The 16,766-nt window shown below is 43.6% G+C and overlaps 1 protein-coding gene across 5 annotated transcripts in view; it reads left to right on the plus strand.

Moving 5' to 3' along the window:
* The window catches only part of LIN9 (lin-9 DREAM MuvB core complex component), a 168,807-nt gene extending 162,316 nt beyond the window's left edge, over positions 1-6,491 (plus strand). For all 5 annotated transcript variants that reach the window (XM_029593048.1, XM_029593052.1, XM_029593049.1 and 2 more), the window contains 5 exons: positions 2,049-2,129; positions 2,950-3,075; positions 3,511-3,693; positions 4,257-4,354; positions 5,123-6,491. In XM_029593048.1, the coding sequence (XP_029448908.1) occupies positions 2,049-2,129; positions 2,950-3,075; positions 3,511-3,693; positions 4,257-4,354; positions 5,123-5,228 (594 nt within the window). In that variant the 3' untranslated portion in view covers positions 5,229-6,491. The remainder of the gene's footprint in view (positions 1-2,048; positions 2,130-2,949; positions 3,076-3,510; positions 3,694-4,256; positions 4,355-5,122) is intronic.
* Positions 6,492-16,766: the final 10,275 nt, after the last annotated feature.

Consider the following 16,766-nt stretch of genomic DNA (forward strand, 5'->3'; position numbering starts at 1 on the left):
TTGATTCAGGGCTTCCACATCAAAGCACAATGCCTGGTTTGAGGTTGTGGGGGGAGAGGATTTTTCAGTGGTCTTGTAACACCGAAGGAAACTGTGCAGTCTTCATCCAAGAGCACAGCACTTTTGGCCTCAAGCCTCAAAAATGCAACCAGACCCCATTGGTGGCCATCGCTGGCCAAATCTGAGAGACACCTTCTGTGCCAGTTTGAGCTCATTGACTCCGCAGTGCACCCCAGGCTCAACCAACCCCAACAGACAGGGGATCTGAACCTGGATCCTCCATGCTACAGTCATGGGTTTTTTCATTTTCTGGTATTTGAAACTAATGCAGGTGGGAATGCCTGTTCTCCTCGCCTGAATGGACTTTCCCCAGTCCTGTTACTGTGTCACTGTCAATACGCAGCCTGCTCTTCGGTAGAGCTCTCTCATTGTCTTCTGTTCTTTCTCCATCTTCCCTGTCACTCCACCTCCAAATCCAGAGCTGGTTTTCCTCATTTTTATTTTCTTCTTAAGAAATCTGTCAGTCTTCTGCTAGTTCTGGCATGGAAAGGCCAACTCAGTTTCTCCGGTCATTCAACTGACCAAAAAACAAACACTCAATGGCCCCCAAGCCTTGCACAACAGCTTAGAATACAGTTCTTACATTTTCTTGGAAAAATTGCCCTATCCTCCACTGGAGCATTCCCTGATGCAAGCAACATTCTCCTAGTGAGGACTGAAAGCAAACCTCCTCCAGGTCAAACTTTACTTCAAAGAAAGGCTAGAGGGCTCCCCCTTCAATGAAACAGGATGACTCTCAGCTTCTTGCTGAACTTCGCATCATGACCCTGCCTTAAGTACCTCTGCTACACACACCAGTTTTGTCTGTCCATCTGTTTTTTGTTTTCTTTTGTAGAACCCAACTCTTTTCCCGCCTAGAACTGTTTTTGGGTCAGCTGCCTCACAGCCAAATGGGAGAAAGTTGGAACTTTCAGCTCTGTGGGGTTTCCTGCTTTGTCTTGTTTTCAGCAGCCTGTAGTTAGGGATTCACCCATGTGTGAGGACTGCCATCCTGCTTGTCCTCAGAGAAAACAGAATTATTTTCCTAGGACAGCAGAATGCCAGACCTCGTGAAACCCACCTGCCTCCTGGTGGGAGTTGGTTTCTTCATGGATTAGCGCTCTCATGGACTGAGGGAGGGTCTCTGCCTAGGGCGCAAGGTTATAACTACCGCTGCACATGCTCAGTCGGGTATGCTGAAAGCTCTAGAATCTTTGAGATCAAAGTTCCGGACTGGGCTCCATCCGATGATGTCACACATGCCGTGAGGACTGGCAACCTGCTGTCCCCAGAGAACCCCTGTTACAGGCAAGCAGCTCTGCTTTCTCAAACACACGAGCACAGTGAACCAACCAGTGGGGGAAGGCAACTCTAACAGTAGCTGCTGCCATCACATCTTGCTCAAACTTCGAGCATGTAGCTGGTTAACTGAAAGCCAACCATGTGTTTGAGGAAAGAATAATTCCTCTCTAAGGTTAACAGACATTTCCAGATGCCTAGTCTGTGCTGCAGTACTCCCTTTCTGCCTCTGCAAAGCTCAAATGGTAGCGGGGAAAAAACATTGAAGGATTAAAAGTTTGCCCTTTTTTTGTTGTAAAGGCCACATCTCTGGGACTTTTTGGTCACGGAGCATTACTCAAGTACGCTAGCACACTTCCTAGACACAATGCTAGACACTCCCTAGACATTGTCCTAGGCTAAACACCATGTATTCTGCCTTTGAAAATGAAGACCACTCTTAATCCATATTTATTAAACTTTGTCTGCTGTTTCAGTTGAAATTGTAGTGAGGCAGGCGCATGTTGTGATGTCATCAGCTCATCATTGTTAAAGCTGCCTTGTCATTGATCAGTGCTGCCTCAGGTCTGGATTTGCCCTGAAGGGCTCTGAAGCAGGGTCATACGAAGCCGTCATGGGGTTTGGTTTTTCTTGCCCATTTTTTGACCAGTTATAAAGCATCTGAAACCGACAGGGTTGGTGATTTTTTGAAACTGTCTTCTCATTTGTAGACCAGATTATCCAAAATCCTGATGATCAAAAAGGAGCACATCAAGCAACTAAGAGAGATGAACACAGAAGCAGAAAAACTGGTATGCTTGCTCTCTCTTTTTTTTTTTTATCGCGTGTAACTAACTTTTAAAACAGCCCCTTGCAGTATTGCAAAATCCAAGTCTTTAACAAGCAAACCTCTGTGAGAATTCTGTAATCTTAGCAACTTGGGAGACCCATTTTATTGTACCTGATCCGATGTGACAAGAACAGACAGCTGTGCTTAAGGTTCACTATTCTTGAGGCTTATAATCTGATACAATCCTCCTATCTGGGATATTAGGAACACTCAGCTCCCTCCCACAGCTCCTCATTTTGCCCCCTGGAGGCACTTAATTTCCTTTCTGATAAAGCTGATGGTTTCCCAGCTGATTGGACAAACAGTTCTGTGCTGCCTGGGTGACCCCTGGCTGGGAAAGAGCAACATTGGAAGATTCAGTCTTGTGCAAGAGTTCCCTTCTAGTCTATATCCAGCCGCAGCCTTTGGAGAAGTTAGGCAGATAGCTCCAGGTAATTAGCTTTATCCAATTGCATCTATAGTCTTGTAGCTCCATTTTCTTTAAGAGCTGCAGACCTACAAGGCCATAGATGAAATAAGGGAAAACCAGACCTGGATCAGCCTCTTCAGGTTGACCTGGATGAAGTAGCAAGTGCTTGCTGAACCTATCCTTTATGACCTGGAGCTATCTGTCACCTTCACCTCGACTCAGCCCTTACAAGTGCCTGACCTTGAGTGACATGGTGACTGTTTGTGCACCTGCTGCTCTCACTACACTGGCATGCTTGTGGGGGGGGGAGAGGGGCAAGGGGTGTCTCCTGTTTGAAAAGGTTAAATAATGCATTTCATCTTCCTCCTTACAGAAATCCTATTCCATACCCATCAGCATTGAATTCCAGAGGCGATACGCAACCATTGTGCTGGATTTGGAACAACTGAACAAGGACCTGAACAAAGTTTTACATAAAGTTCAGCAGCACTGTTACGAGGTAACGCATCACAAAAGTGAGCAATTTAAGCTGCGCTTTGTGCAAAGGGAGCTTTCTGCGTCGAGAGAGAGAGCACGTGGAAAGTAAAGTTTTCAGAATCAAATCAAAAGGTCTGTAGCACCGTGCGAAATGCTCGAGTGTTTTCTGCACTTTCAACACACACACAAATGTATCTCTGTGCCTGGGATGCATCATGAGGAAAAGGATACCTCGATTAGAACAGTGTGATCCCTTTTATAAGAATTAAATTAAGGTAATAAGGAAAGAGTGCAGTAGTTCTCTCAGTAGGCGATTGAGGGGGAGAGGGAGGCGTGTCCGTGAAGGCCATGCTGTTCTCCATGAGAGCTTTACTTTCGAGGCTGACAGACATGCCTGTGCAAATGAGGGGGGCACACGTGTGGTCTAAGCCCGCAATGCTGTTTTCTGTGTCGGCAGCTTGCTCCAGACCAAGGCCTTCAGCCCGCAGACCAGCCCACAGACATGAGGCGCAGGTGTGAAGAGGCAGCCCAGGAAATCGTGCGGCAGGCAAACACCACCGTCACAGGGCAGCCTTGTGTAGAAAGCGAGAGCTTGACCGATTTGATCTCGAGGCTTACAGCAATCCTCTTACAAATCAAGGTAAATTTCTGCTCCGGAAGCAGAGTGAGACAGGCCGGCGAAGGCTCCTCCCTCGCTGGTACTGCTGTGCGGCTCTATCGTTCTTTTTTTTTTTTTTTTTTTCCTGTCCTGTAAACCTTTGAGGCAAACTTTGGTGATTTTGCCCTGGTTTGTAATTGAACCTTAGCTGCTTGTAAACTTGCGTTTCTCTTACAGCAGCAGTACTGACTAGGGCCTTCAAAATATTAACTTAAGTCTGTTTTTTTCATTTTTATGATTACTCTTTAGGTTTTTCTGTTCACCATATTTTGTTTATAACTCTCTCAGTAAACGGTATGCACCTTTTTATTGTGACGACAGTCCCCGTATGTTGAAATTCCGTTATTGTCTTCATGTTTTCCATGTACGTGTGGGATGCTTGCATGCAGTTCTGATTGGCGTCTAAAAAGATTTTGCTCTAGGTGCTGCTTTTCCGAGTGGTCAAGATTACATTTAACATGTTTATATATACCTTGCTGCTGTGCATTTTCTACTTCCCAAACATAGCAGAGCTGCCCGGCTAATCTCTCTTTTTCCTCCTGCAGTGTCTAGCAGAAGGAGGCGACCTAAACTCATTTGAATTCAAGTCATTAACGGATTCAGTAAACGATATCAAGGCTTCGATAGATGCTTCCAATATTGGGTAGCTACTGTTTACTTTCCTTTCTGCATGCTCCTCGTCATTCCCAGACATAACGGAGATTTCTTCCCAGCTGTCACGTTTCTAAAGATGAAAGCAATTCCATGATTGCATTTAGTGCCATTAGTGTAGAAAAACATAATCTAAGACTGCCTATAAATGCACTCTCTTATCCCATACGACAGTTCAGGGCCTTTATTATAGTGCGTTCTTACCCAGGACCAGATTATTGATTTCTGCTCCTCATAGTATCTGTTTGCATGTGCTGCACCTTCCTATTAAGGACACCTATATTGTTCCAGTACAAGGTGTTGATGGGTCAGTCCATGACTGGCTTTTTTTCTTAAATCTTTCCAGCCATTTCCTGTGAGTAAGAGGTGGCAATGATTAGCTGCAGAAATACAAGAGTCATTTGGTGACTGCAGAACTCTACCGCTGACCTTTCTTCTGGTTCCAGAAAACTGGGAGCCTTTATGAAGAGGGTCTGAATCTGTGTGTAGTACCGTAGCTTTGTTTGTGCTGGTGACAGTGGTGATGATGAAACCCAAGGTACTGTTGCCACGCTGTGACATGAGAGAACGTGATTTGTGCTCTGCTGAATGTAGTCTAAATTCTAATTCTGTTTTCTGAACGTGCAGTCTGCAGATTAAGAGCATTTGATGGCTAATCCTTGTCATAGGCAGTTTCTGTATCATGTTATGTCTCAGAATATGTTTGTATTGGTTCTTTGAATGACGCCTTTCACTATTTTTCTTCTTTCCTTTTGTCCAGCTGCTTTCAGAATAACGTAGAGATCCATGTTGCACATATTCAGAGTGGTCTCAGCCAGATGGGAAATTTACATGCCTTTGCAGCCAACAACACCAACAGGGACTGAAAAAGAGACATCTGAATAGCGGCAAAGTGAAATGCACGCACTGGGCAAATCTGGTTCCTTCCCAAACTCTGGATGCCAAATAAAGAAAGAGAAAAGGCTTTCTTATATTTTCTTCTTTTTAGATGATCTGACCAGCATTACTTGACATTTTCTGGGTTGTGACACAAGGACAGAAGATTTTACATTTAGTAGCATGTTCACTGCTTCAGCTGGACCATGTCCAAGTCTGTTCTCATGGAAGGATGCACAAACCTCTCTTAGCTGAGACCGGGCTCTGGATGAATTGTGAGCAGTCTATGCATGCAGCTGTGCTGGTGAAGATGTGTAGGGATTTGAACCTGGCTCCTGGTGAAGTAAGTGTGGGCGGAGGTCTGGTCCCAGCTCTGCTGGTGGAGCAGAAGGTGGAGGGAGTCTGGTCCCAGCTCTGCTGGTGGAGCAGAAGGTGGAGGGAGTCTGGTCCCAGCTCTGCTGGTGGAGCAGAAGGTGGAGGGAGTCTGGTCCCCAGCTCTGCTGGTGGAAAGGAAGAAGGTTAAGGGGGATCTGGTCCTGGCTTTGCTTGGTCTTGATTAGAACTCCAGTGCCAAGTAGCCAGCAGTCTGGACTTTATTCTGCCAACACTGAGAAACTTTGTGCATGAGTTTCTGACCCACCTTTGAAGTTGTGCAGAAAATTACTTAGATAGGCTTTCTCCCTTAAGAAGAAATACAGTACTGTGCATCTCCGAGAGAGGTGCTTCACCCTGTGCTAAAGATATGCTCTAAAATGAGGAGCTGGCTGGCTGGCTGACATCTGGTGGTTGAGGAAAACAAATCACAGTGGAGACATTTTATGGTGCAAGTTTTACACTGCCTCTTCCTTCATTAAAAAGGGATGGAGGAATTGATCTTGCTGCAGTTACAAGCTTTCTTCATGTGTTCCACCTTTGTATACCTTTTTAATAACCTGTTCTCACCCAAACATTGATGTCTACCAACGAAATATTGGGCTGCCCAGTGCTAGGAACTGCAAAACCAAGTGTACAGAGCTGCCTCCGAGCAGATTCTCAAATGTTAATCTTGTATATAGTGTGTATTGGATTGTTAGTTTAATATAGAGTATTAAAAACTTCAGTGTAATTGTTCTCTGATTTGGAGTTTGGGAGATGCTAGAGAAAGTGAAGGGGGATGTTTATGATTCTTTTAGATGCCTCATCAAATGGGGCCTTTTATATGTTAATGTATAAAGAAAATTAAAAAAAAAAAACAAAAACAGGATTTTCATGTTGAAAATTTTGTATAGTTTAAAATAAGGCTTCTGTATCCCTTGTTGATTATATTGTGCCACTGCAGACCTTTAGTGTGAAATTTGTATTTACCTGAATTTGTTCTGCTAATTAAGAAATATAAATCTTTTATTCTCACAAAAAAAAAAATGTTAACCGTAAATAAAATGAGTTCTGGAAGTTGATATTTTCAGAACTGCAAACACCTTCTAGCATCTATAAATATGGATCAGCGGATGATGGTTTTAAAAAGAAAATATCTGAATGTTGCCAGTCCCTGAACCGTGCAGGATTTGCTTGTCTTGATAAAGTGGTGCAGCCCTGAATATACTTTAAGCCTCTCATTCCTCTTCAGCCAGCCACACCAGTGCAGACCCATGGGTTATGCTCCCCAACCAGCACTACAACAGGTTTGCTTACATCACTCCTCATATAAGGTCCCTGCTGACCCCAGCCTGCCACTATTCTATCCCCAGTAGATGGTAATTCACTTATTAAAAACTGCAACTTCCATGCACTTGGCGTTCAGTGCAGATCAAGGGTTAAAATAGATATAACAAAATACAATAAAAACATATATTACATTTACATAAAATCCTTTTAAACATAGTACGCAAGCATAAGCATCCCGTGGTATAAGATGAAGCCTGGTCTAAGCCAGATAAAGAGAAATTTGGAATTGTCGTGGGCTGCTCCTGAAGTGACAATCAGTGAGCTGATTCTCTCCTAGTTGAGCATAACCCTTCAAACAGGGTTTTTTCCAGTTGTGGACAGGTTTCCTAGTGTGTGAAATTTTCCCTTTCCCCTCCCCACTTCCTCACTTTTGTGGGGTCTTCTTTTCCCCTGCTCTTAAGAATCTCCCCCTCGTCTCTCTCACTTCCCTTTCTTTTGGTTGGTACTACTGCTGCCCTATTTAGGCTGGACATTAAAGCTGCTGTGAAAAAAAAGGAAACGTTTTGCTGAAAAAGCATTTGGTGCAGGTTGGGAAGGGAGCTCCAGCAACCTGTTTCTCCTCAGTAGAGGCAAAGGACCACTTGAATACAGGTCAGTTCCAAGGAGGGGGGTAGCCATAGCAGTTCTGTCAGAGCATGGCAGGTGCGCTGGCTTGGGCAATGCTTGTGGCACATGTCTGTCAGCTTGGAGGAGGGCGAGAGAGGACATCTGTGGGATGCACTGAATTTCAGCCTCACAGTTTTTGCTGACTGAACATTGCAGAGTAGGTGGTTACGTCAGCAGAAGATTCTATCATGGCAGGGTTAAGGAAACCATCCACAGATCAATCAAGACATTGATCTTGGCAGAGTGGGATTCACTAGATACCAATTTGAAAATAGGCAAAGCTTTATCTTCTCATGTCAGAAGAGATGGAAATGCTGAAGGACCCTAGAGTAGATGCACTGCATTATGCGGTCACAAAAAAATCACTATTCCAATGGAGAAGGACACAGCTCTCCAGGATATGCAGGATCAGAAGATCACGTTGTTACTTAAGCAGGTGTTTGAAGCTTTCGATTTGATGATACAAGCCATGGTATGCAGTAGTGTGGCAAGGACAGGTCTGCATTTGTCTCAGCATCTCCAGGAAAGGTCCTTGGAAACTGTTGAGATGGAATTGAGAGGCAGCTCAGATTTAATTGTTGCAGATTTGTTGTAGGCTTTGACTCAGAGTATGGCCTCGATTATAGCAGCCCCAATACTTACTTTGGATAAAAAACTGGGTTGTGACTTCAGCATCTAAGCACAGCTGGTCAAACTTCTTTTCAAGGAACAACTTCTATTTGGGTAAGCTCTCAAAGTTGATAAAGGCCTTAGTTGAATCTAAGGTGTCTAGACTACCCAATGACCAGCCTAAAAGAGTGTCTTGGGCAACAACAGAGAACCTGTTTCTCCACTCTAAATGTTCTAAGCCCTAGAAGTCCTAAGATGGTCAGTGGGGTAAGCATTTTATTAGGTTCATTCCTTTCTAGATGCTGAGAGGAAGCAAAGGCAAGAATTCTCTCTATACCAGAGGCACTTAAAATTCCCAAAGAAGGTATAGGGGCCTTTCTCTGGATCAGAGGATAGGAGAGCAACTAGCAGCCTTTTACTGGAAATGGTTCCAGATTACATCAAATCACTGGGTTCTAGAAGAAGGGGGACAACTGTGTCTTGGAATTTTCCCATCCTATTACTGATGTCTTTAGTGTCCTCTTGTCTTCCTCTTTTGCATGGAATGACTATACTGGACCATCTTTAGCACACAGGAACAGTCAGTCTGGGTCTGGGGTCGAGGAAGATATTCTATCTACTTTGTCGTCACAAAAAAGGAAGGCTGCTTTTGGCTTATTCTAGGCCTGAAGCAAGTTGACAGGGTTCTGAAGGTTGTTCACTTCAGAATGGAAACTTTGAAGCTGATTATGATAGCAGTAAGACCAGGGGAATTCCTAAGGTCCCTGGATCTGGTGGAGGGTTATATTTATGAGAGGAACATCAGAATTATCTGTTTCAGGGTTATTGGAAATTATTTCCACTTTTAGGGGCTTCCCTTCAGCCTGGCAATTGCTCCAAGAATATTTTCCATGGTGATGGCATCCCTACATAGAAGGGATTTTGGTTCATCCATATCTGGACGATTGGCTGATTTGGGTGAAGTCTGCTCTGGAAAACAAAGCAGCAATGGCCAGATAGATGCAGCTGTTGCCGAAGCTGGACTGGGTTGTCAGTTTTGCCAAAGTCAAGTTATTTCCCACCTAATCCTTGGAGTATCTGTGGGCACGTTTTGACATGAAGGTCGTGTACAGATGACAAAGGAAAGAATTTAGAAACTGCAGAGGCAGATGTGCAGTTTGTTGGTCCAGAAGCCCAAAGTCTGGGATTGCTTTCAGGTATTGGGATCTATGTTGGCAGCTTTAGACTTGGTACTTTGGGCGAAAGTGCACATGCATCCCTTGCAGTGGGCCTTGCTATCGAGGTGGACCCCCTCAATTGTTGGCAGAACAGACCCCAGTGTAAGCTTGGATTGGTGGCCTGTGGTCAGGAACCTGAAAGTGGAGAGGGACCTCAATTGTCCTATTTGGGGTGATGGTAATGACTGATGCCAGTCTCTTTTGGATGGGGGACGCATTATTGGGATCAGGTAGCCCAGGAAATTTGGAGTCCAAATGGTCCATCAGTCAGTTGGAAACAAAAGCAATAAGGAAGGCACTTCTAGAATGTGCTCCTCATGGTCAAGAGGTCTGCATCCTCTCAGGCAATGCAGTGGTGTATATGAATCATAAGGGAGGGACCAGGCATCCTCAGGTGATGGAAGAGGCAGCCCAGTTGCTAAGGTGGACAAAGAAATATGCAAGGGTTCTCTTGGCAGCTCACATAGTAGGAATAGAGAATGTTCAGGCAGACTTTCTCAACAGGAACACACTAGATCCTGGAGAGTGGGGTCTGTTGGAAGAGGTTTCCTCCTGGATAATAGCCAAATGGTGAGAATGAGAGATGGATTTAATGGTTTCAGCATGAATGGCAAGGAAGTTCTTCAACTAGAAGAAGGAACAGAATTCATCTGATCTGGATGCCCTGTTTCAGGAATGGTTTCCAGTTCCAAAATTTGCATGGCTGAAAAAGATAGTCACCAAAAACATTGTTTTAAGAGTGAGATGTTTAACGAAAACCCCTCTCATTGACTCAAATGAAAGACCATTTAGGGATCTGAAAACCAAATTCAGCCAGATTGAGGATTACTTTGTTTCCTCCATGGCCCTTGTTGGGCAACGAGTTGCAGAGGATATCCAAATATCAGTCTCTCATTATTTTGGTAGCTTTTGATTGACCAAGGTACTCCTGGTATGCGGACCTGGTGAGATGCCTGTACTCTTAATGGGCCTCTGGACTGAACCAACACTATTTCAGCATCCAGTGATGTATGAGGACTCCTCTCAGTTCTGTCTTACTTGTATGGCCCTTGAGAGAGCATGTTTGGCTAAAAAGGGTTACTTTTAACATGTAGGGAATACTCTGTTGCACTCCAGGAACATTTCTACATTTCTGACATATATGAGAATCTAGAGGATTTTTGAGGCATGGTGTACAGATAGTAATCTGGCGGCAAAGAGAACTTCAGTAGGGTCTATCTTGGACCCGTAAAAGAGTTTGGTTAAGGGTTTGGCCCTGAACTCCATGAAGGTACAAGTAGTGGATATTGCTTGTTGAAGTGGCCACCTTATGGGCAGACTATCGATACCTTGCCCACATATGACATTTCCTAAGAGGAATGAAGCATATTCAGTCTTCCATGCGGGAATTGGTTCCTTCCTCAGATCTGAATTTGGTTTTCAGATCCCTAAATGGTCTTTCATTTGAGTCAATGAGAGGGGTTTTCGTTAAACATCTCACTCTTAAAACAATGTTTTTGGTGACTATCTTTTTCATCCATGCAAATTTTGGAACTGGAGACCATGTTGTGTAAGGTACAGTTCTTGAGTTCTTTCCTTCCCAAGGTAGTATTTCAGTTTCACTGAAATCAGATGTCTCCCCTCCTTCAAGAGAAATTTGTTAGGAAGACTATTAACTGCTTCATTACCTGGATGTAAGAGGACTTTTCTTTGGTATTTGAAGGTGTCCAATTACTTCAGGAATTTGTATCTTTGTTCTTTTCAGTGGATACAGAAAAGGCGAAGCAGCTTCAAAGACATCAATAGTTTGTTGGATTAGGGAGACCATAGACTCAGTTTATATAGCCAAAGGGCTGTGGGCACACTCCATCAGCGTGCAGGCTTCATTGTGGGTAGAGCTCTGCTTGGTATCACTGGTGGGGATTTGCAGAATGGCAAAATAGTTTTCCTTACATTCTTGAGGCATTATCATCTTTCTGGCCAAGCCAGAGAAGAGGCAGCCTTTGGCTTGGGGTTTTTAAAAGCAGGGTTGGCAGTATTTCATCCCGATGAGGGATAGCTTGGGTGTATCACATGTCTCTGGACTGGTCTGGCAGGATGAAGAGGAAGGAGAAATGTATTCTTACCTCATAACTTCCTTTCCTTGAGTCCAGCCAGGGTAGTCCAAGACCCTCCTAGATTGCCACAAGTTTTCATATCTGCTGATTCAGATATTCAGAGTGAATGCTAATGACTTGCAGTGCAGAATTCATAGTAATCAGCTGCAGCTAACATGTTCCTCATGTTGGTTTCCTCTGTTGAGATCTGATTGCTGTTTTCTTTGGAAGTCCCCTGCTTAGGGAGGGGTAGAGGGAGCCTGTGACATTTTCTTAGCTTGTTAACTGAATACTGGCAGGCTGAGGTTAGCAAAGGACTCTGTAAGGGGTGACATCAACAAACCTGTTCTCTCCTCTGCTGGTTAGGAAGCGCATAAACCCATGCATCTAACTGCTCTGGCTGCATTCAAGGAAAATAAATTAGCAGGTAACAAATTTCTCCTTCGAAAAATGCAGGATAGACTTATGCCCCCCAAAAAATCAATTTTTTTGAGTATTGGCACTATTTGTGTCTTTTAATCTTATTTCTAGGTTTCCTTTCTTTGTATCCTAATTTATTATGTTTTACTTTTTTTTTTCTTTCACTGATCCCATTGGTCCTGCTTTACTTAGAGTGCTGTGATGCCTATATGGGGTTCTGATAAGGATCAGTACTGTAGTCCCTGATTTTAATTAGAATCGCAAAGGTGGCTAAGTAGAAGGAATGGTAAAAAAAAAAAAAATGTAAGCTTATTTCCTTCTGAAATAAAATTTTAAAAAATCAAAAGAGGGATCAGTTTTTTATATTACTATCAACTCTTGTTACTACCTAAATTTTTGTAGGGTGGAGCCTGTACAAAACAAAGCAAACTTGTACAGCTGTTTTCATTGGCCTGTACAGCCTTGGTTCCTATACAGCAGTAACAAGCCATGGGTCTGATCACCAAAAGCCGCTCTCTTCTTTGATTGGAAGGACTTGGGGGCTCGGTGATTATTTTAAAACTGTAGGAAGCAATGAGTTAATAGATTCGTTCTCAAACACTCTAGGATTCCTAGAAATGTTACTATTGTCCTGTTACATGGGCGGCATGGAGGGAAGATTGAAAAGTACAATAGTTGAGAAATTTATATAGAGATCTCAAGTATATTTTCTGGCATAACTACATTTTCCAGGAAAGCAAAACAATAAGACCTTGCACTATTTTATGCTTTCCTTTCGAAGGCAAAATATGTTTTCGAAAGCCTCAAACTTTTGAAGAATCTCTCCAGCAATGATCGCCTGCCCATGTGGGTGTGAGTACCAACAAAGAACAGTGAACCTGCTTCCTGGGAATAGTCTGAGAGGCCCAAGTGCCAGATAGTGTTAAAGTAGGGTGTGGGATTGTTCCTAATCAGCACTGGGTGGGTTGTTGAGGATGCTTCAGTCCTAATGGAGGGAGTGAGAACCCAGCTATCTGACCGCTTGTTAGGGATAATGGATTTTGAAGGGGGCTGTAGCGACCGGCCCCAAGGCATTGTAACTGCAATGGCTGAACAAGCGGGGTGGTAAGAGTATTTAGAAACAAGTCTTAAAGAAAAAAAAACCCAAACAGTATTAATGCTTCAAAATCTAGCAACAGAATAGATCATGAGCCTTGTTTTCCAACTTTTCTCTTCCCTTTGCTCTCTCCCAGTTCCTAGATTTTAAACATTCAGAGCCATGTACTTTTATCCAACCTCTTCTGTTCCTGCTGCTGCTCTCTGTCACAGGTGCTTGCTACTGCTTCAGCTCCTAGGCTATTCCAGGCATCCGCCATCCTCTCTCAAATTTCGTCCAAGCCCCCCCTCCTTCCATCTTCATATTACGATCCCCTTGAAACTATGGAAAAGTAAGTTATTGAAGCCTGTTAAGTATTTAAATAATTTCTATTGTATCTCTCCTGCCTCTGACAGCTACAGTTTGTGTATAGGGTTTGTATTGCATGCTCTCTACTATTTTAGTAGCCTTTCTCCAAATTGCTGCTATCTTCTCAGTGGCCTTCTGAAGTCAGTGAGGTCTCAGTCACTTATATAAGGACAATCTCACCTCTTTTTTTTTTTTCTTCTCCTTTGGATATCTCCACTTATGTACCTGAACATACTATTAACATTTCCTGCTACTTTATTGCATTGGCTGGATACCTTCAGCTCAGCTGTAGGATCTTTTTACCTTTGAACAGTTCTTTTCCTAATTGATAAGTGACAGTACACTAGTTGCCATTGCTGGTTTTTGATGGTAACATTTCCTCTACTTAAATGATATCCCTGTACAAAATAAATTACTATTTCAGTATATATATTATAGTGCCTTGAATCAAGTTCTTTTACAATAGATGTAGAGTCCCTGTGCTAGAGTGCATTCAATCTAATTGGGATACCTAAACTAGTGAGAGAAAGTGAGTCACCCAAGCTCTTGACGACTCTCCTGGCAGAATATTCAGATCCAGGTCATTGGGGTCCTAGTTCATTATTCTAAGTACTGGGCCATCCACTTTCATTTCTGTAGCATTACAGAAGTTGGGCAAATAATTCTGCAAGAGCTTTTACTCTGGCCTATAGCAGCAAATGTCTTTACCCATGGTGCTGAGCGCAGAAGATGCATGGCTGTAAATATCATTGATTTGTTGGACCTCTGGCTTCTCCTTCTCTCTTGAGCCAAAAGCTGTGCCCACTCCTGATACAGCACCATCAAAATCTATAGCATTGTGCAAAATTACTCATGCCACCAATGCCCCTTCCCAAAGCCCATGCACGCTGGAACTGATGCAATACAGTGTGCTCAGCCGAGCGCACTGTTAACCCGCAGTTGGATGCAGGTCGTAGAGGTGCTAATAAGGGGATTAGTGCCTCTACGACCCGCGTCCAACGTGGAGTGAAACTAATAGCACTCATCACATGCAAATGCATGTGAATGAGGCTATTAGCTATTTACTCCCAATGCAAAAAAAAAAAAAATGTGCATCTAGGATGCACATTTTAGCGATCAGAAATTAACGCCTGCCCGAAGCAAGCGTTAAATCCTGAGCGCACCTAAAACTAGTACAGAAAAGCAGAAAATGCTTTTCTGTACTGCCTCCTACTTAATATCGTTGGGATATTAAGTAGGAGGAACAACTTTTTTTTTTTTTTTTTTTTTTAAAGCAGGGCAGTCTGCTGGAGGAAGCGGATGCTCAGTTCACAAGCGTCTGGTTCCTGAACCCCTGGCACATCCACAGGTTAGGAAAACAGACGCTGATAAATTCAGCGTCCATTTTCTGAACTTGACTGCCCCACTGTAAGGAATGAATAAATCAATATTAAAGGGTCAGGCACTTAATATTAATTTATTCACTCCTTCACATATTGCCCATTGGTCCTTTTCACTGACATTTGTCAGTGAAAGGACCAATCCCCTTTCAGGACAACCTTCTGAAAGGGGATTGGTCCTTTCACTGACATGTGACAGTGAAGGGACCAATCGGCAATAAGTGAAGGAGTGACTAAATTAATATTAAGTGCCCGACCCTTTAATATTGATTTATACACTCCTTAGGTGCTGGTCATCAGAGTCGGAGAATGTACGCTGAATTTATCAGCATCCGTTTTCTTAACCGGCGGATAGCTGCTGACAGTGGACCTCTCACGGGCGCATGCTGTCAAGGAAGCGCTAGGGTCGTGCAATCGCCCCTAGCGCCTCCTCGACAGCGCGAGCCCTAATTTAAATATTGCATCGTGGCCCCAGGAGAGGTGCCTGGGGGCGTGTTAAGAAAGCCGGCATTGAACACTCAGCACTCACTTTAGCGCAACTTTTTTGCATCGGTCCCCTCTGCGTGGGAGCACAGAGATGTTACATGACTACGGGCCTGAGGTAATAAAGCATGCTAAAAAACATGAGGTACATTTAAGCTCAGGTTTCCTTTACTCATTCGGTCAAAGCATGCTAATCCAAAAAAAAAAAAAAATGCATGTACGCACATGTAGTTCATATGAAACATGATATATGTATATAAAATAACTGAACAGACACACTAGACATCATAAAGTTTAAAAAAATATATTTTTCGTTGGGGAAGGCATTTATTAGCACAATTGTCACTAATCCTGTGCAAAACTGTCATATGTGCAAAGATTTATTCTTCTGTAAGTATAATCGCCGCTATTTTCACAGTGAATTTCCCTTTAGGAAGACTTCAGAGAGAAGAGCATAGAGCATGCTCAGTTGGCTGCTATTGCTCTACAGCAGCCATGTTTAAGGGCAATGCACATGTCCCATAGTTGAAGAAATTGCAGGTAGAATAACTGCAGCCAGCAAAAGGATGGGATTCCTTTAGTCCTGCATAGACACCACAGGAGACAACTGACCTGTGCTACCAGTAGCGTAGCTTTAGGCCAGAAGCCAGTGAGAATTCAAATGGGTTGCAGGCAGAGCCAGCGCATCCCTTTAGGTGAACTAGGTGGGCACCGATCAATAGGGGGTGCTGAAGAGCAGCCATGTGGGGCCGTGCACGGAACCTATCCTGCTCACAGCAGAGAGGAGCAGCGATCTGGCAGGCCGCGAGCAGTGCCCATCCTGCTGGTGGCCCAGAGAAGCACCTACTTGGGTGTGAATGGGCTTGGGTGCAAGACAGAAGGCTTGCCTAGGGCACCTAATACCCTTGCACCAGCCCTGGCTGCAGGACTCAAGATGTGGAACCTTTCCTTTCAGATGGACTCCTAAACGCAGAGCCAAAAGAAGCTTTCTTCAGGAACTGCACCCCAATGCTGGAAGAAAGTTACCAAGTAACAAAAAGTCTGAACCCTGAGAAAGGGGATGGGGAGATTGTTTGTTTGGGGGTTTTTTTTTTTGGGGGGGGAGAGAGTTCTGTTACAAAAATCTGAAAGATAATTGTAGAGAAATAACACTTGTATTAATTTAATGAATGTTTTATATAATGTTACTTTCATCACTGAGGAAAAACAAGTTTTCCAGTGCAAGTTAGATTTTTGGTTAAAGAAATAATTGTGTCTCTCATCTTTCTGACGTTGCCTGAGAAGCTGGCAGGTACTTACTAAAGGGAAAGCAAAGCACTCCTGATCTGAACTCTGAGTAAATATTCCATAAGCTCTTTGGGGCAGGTGCTTTTTCCAGCAGGAGTGTTATAAACTGGTATTTATATGCCTGTTCATGTAAGCTCTTTGGGGCTCTTACAGTAGCAGCACAGTTGCCCCCATTTTGCAGCATTTGCTGTATTATGCAATTACTGTATAAGGGCTTCTCCCAGGACAAGCAGGATGGTAGTCCTCGCATGTGGGTGATGTCATCAGATGGAGCCCTGTCACGGAACACTTTTGTCAAAGTTTC

Source organism: Rhinatrema bivittatum, chromosome 3 (genome assembly GCF_901001135.1).
Source record: "Rhinatrema bivittatum chromosome 3, aRhiBiv1.1, whole genome shotgun sequence".
Lineage (NCBI taxonomy): Eukaryota > Metazoa > Chordata > Amphibia > Gymnophiona > Rhinatrematidae > Rhinatrema > Rhinatrema bivittatum.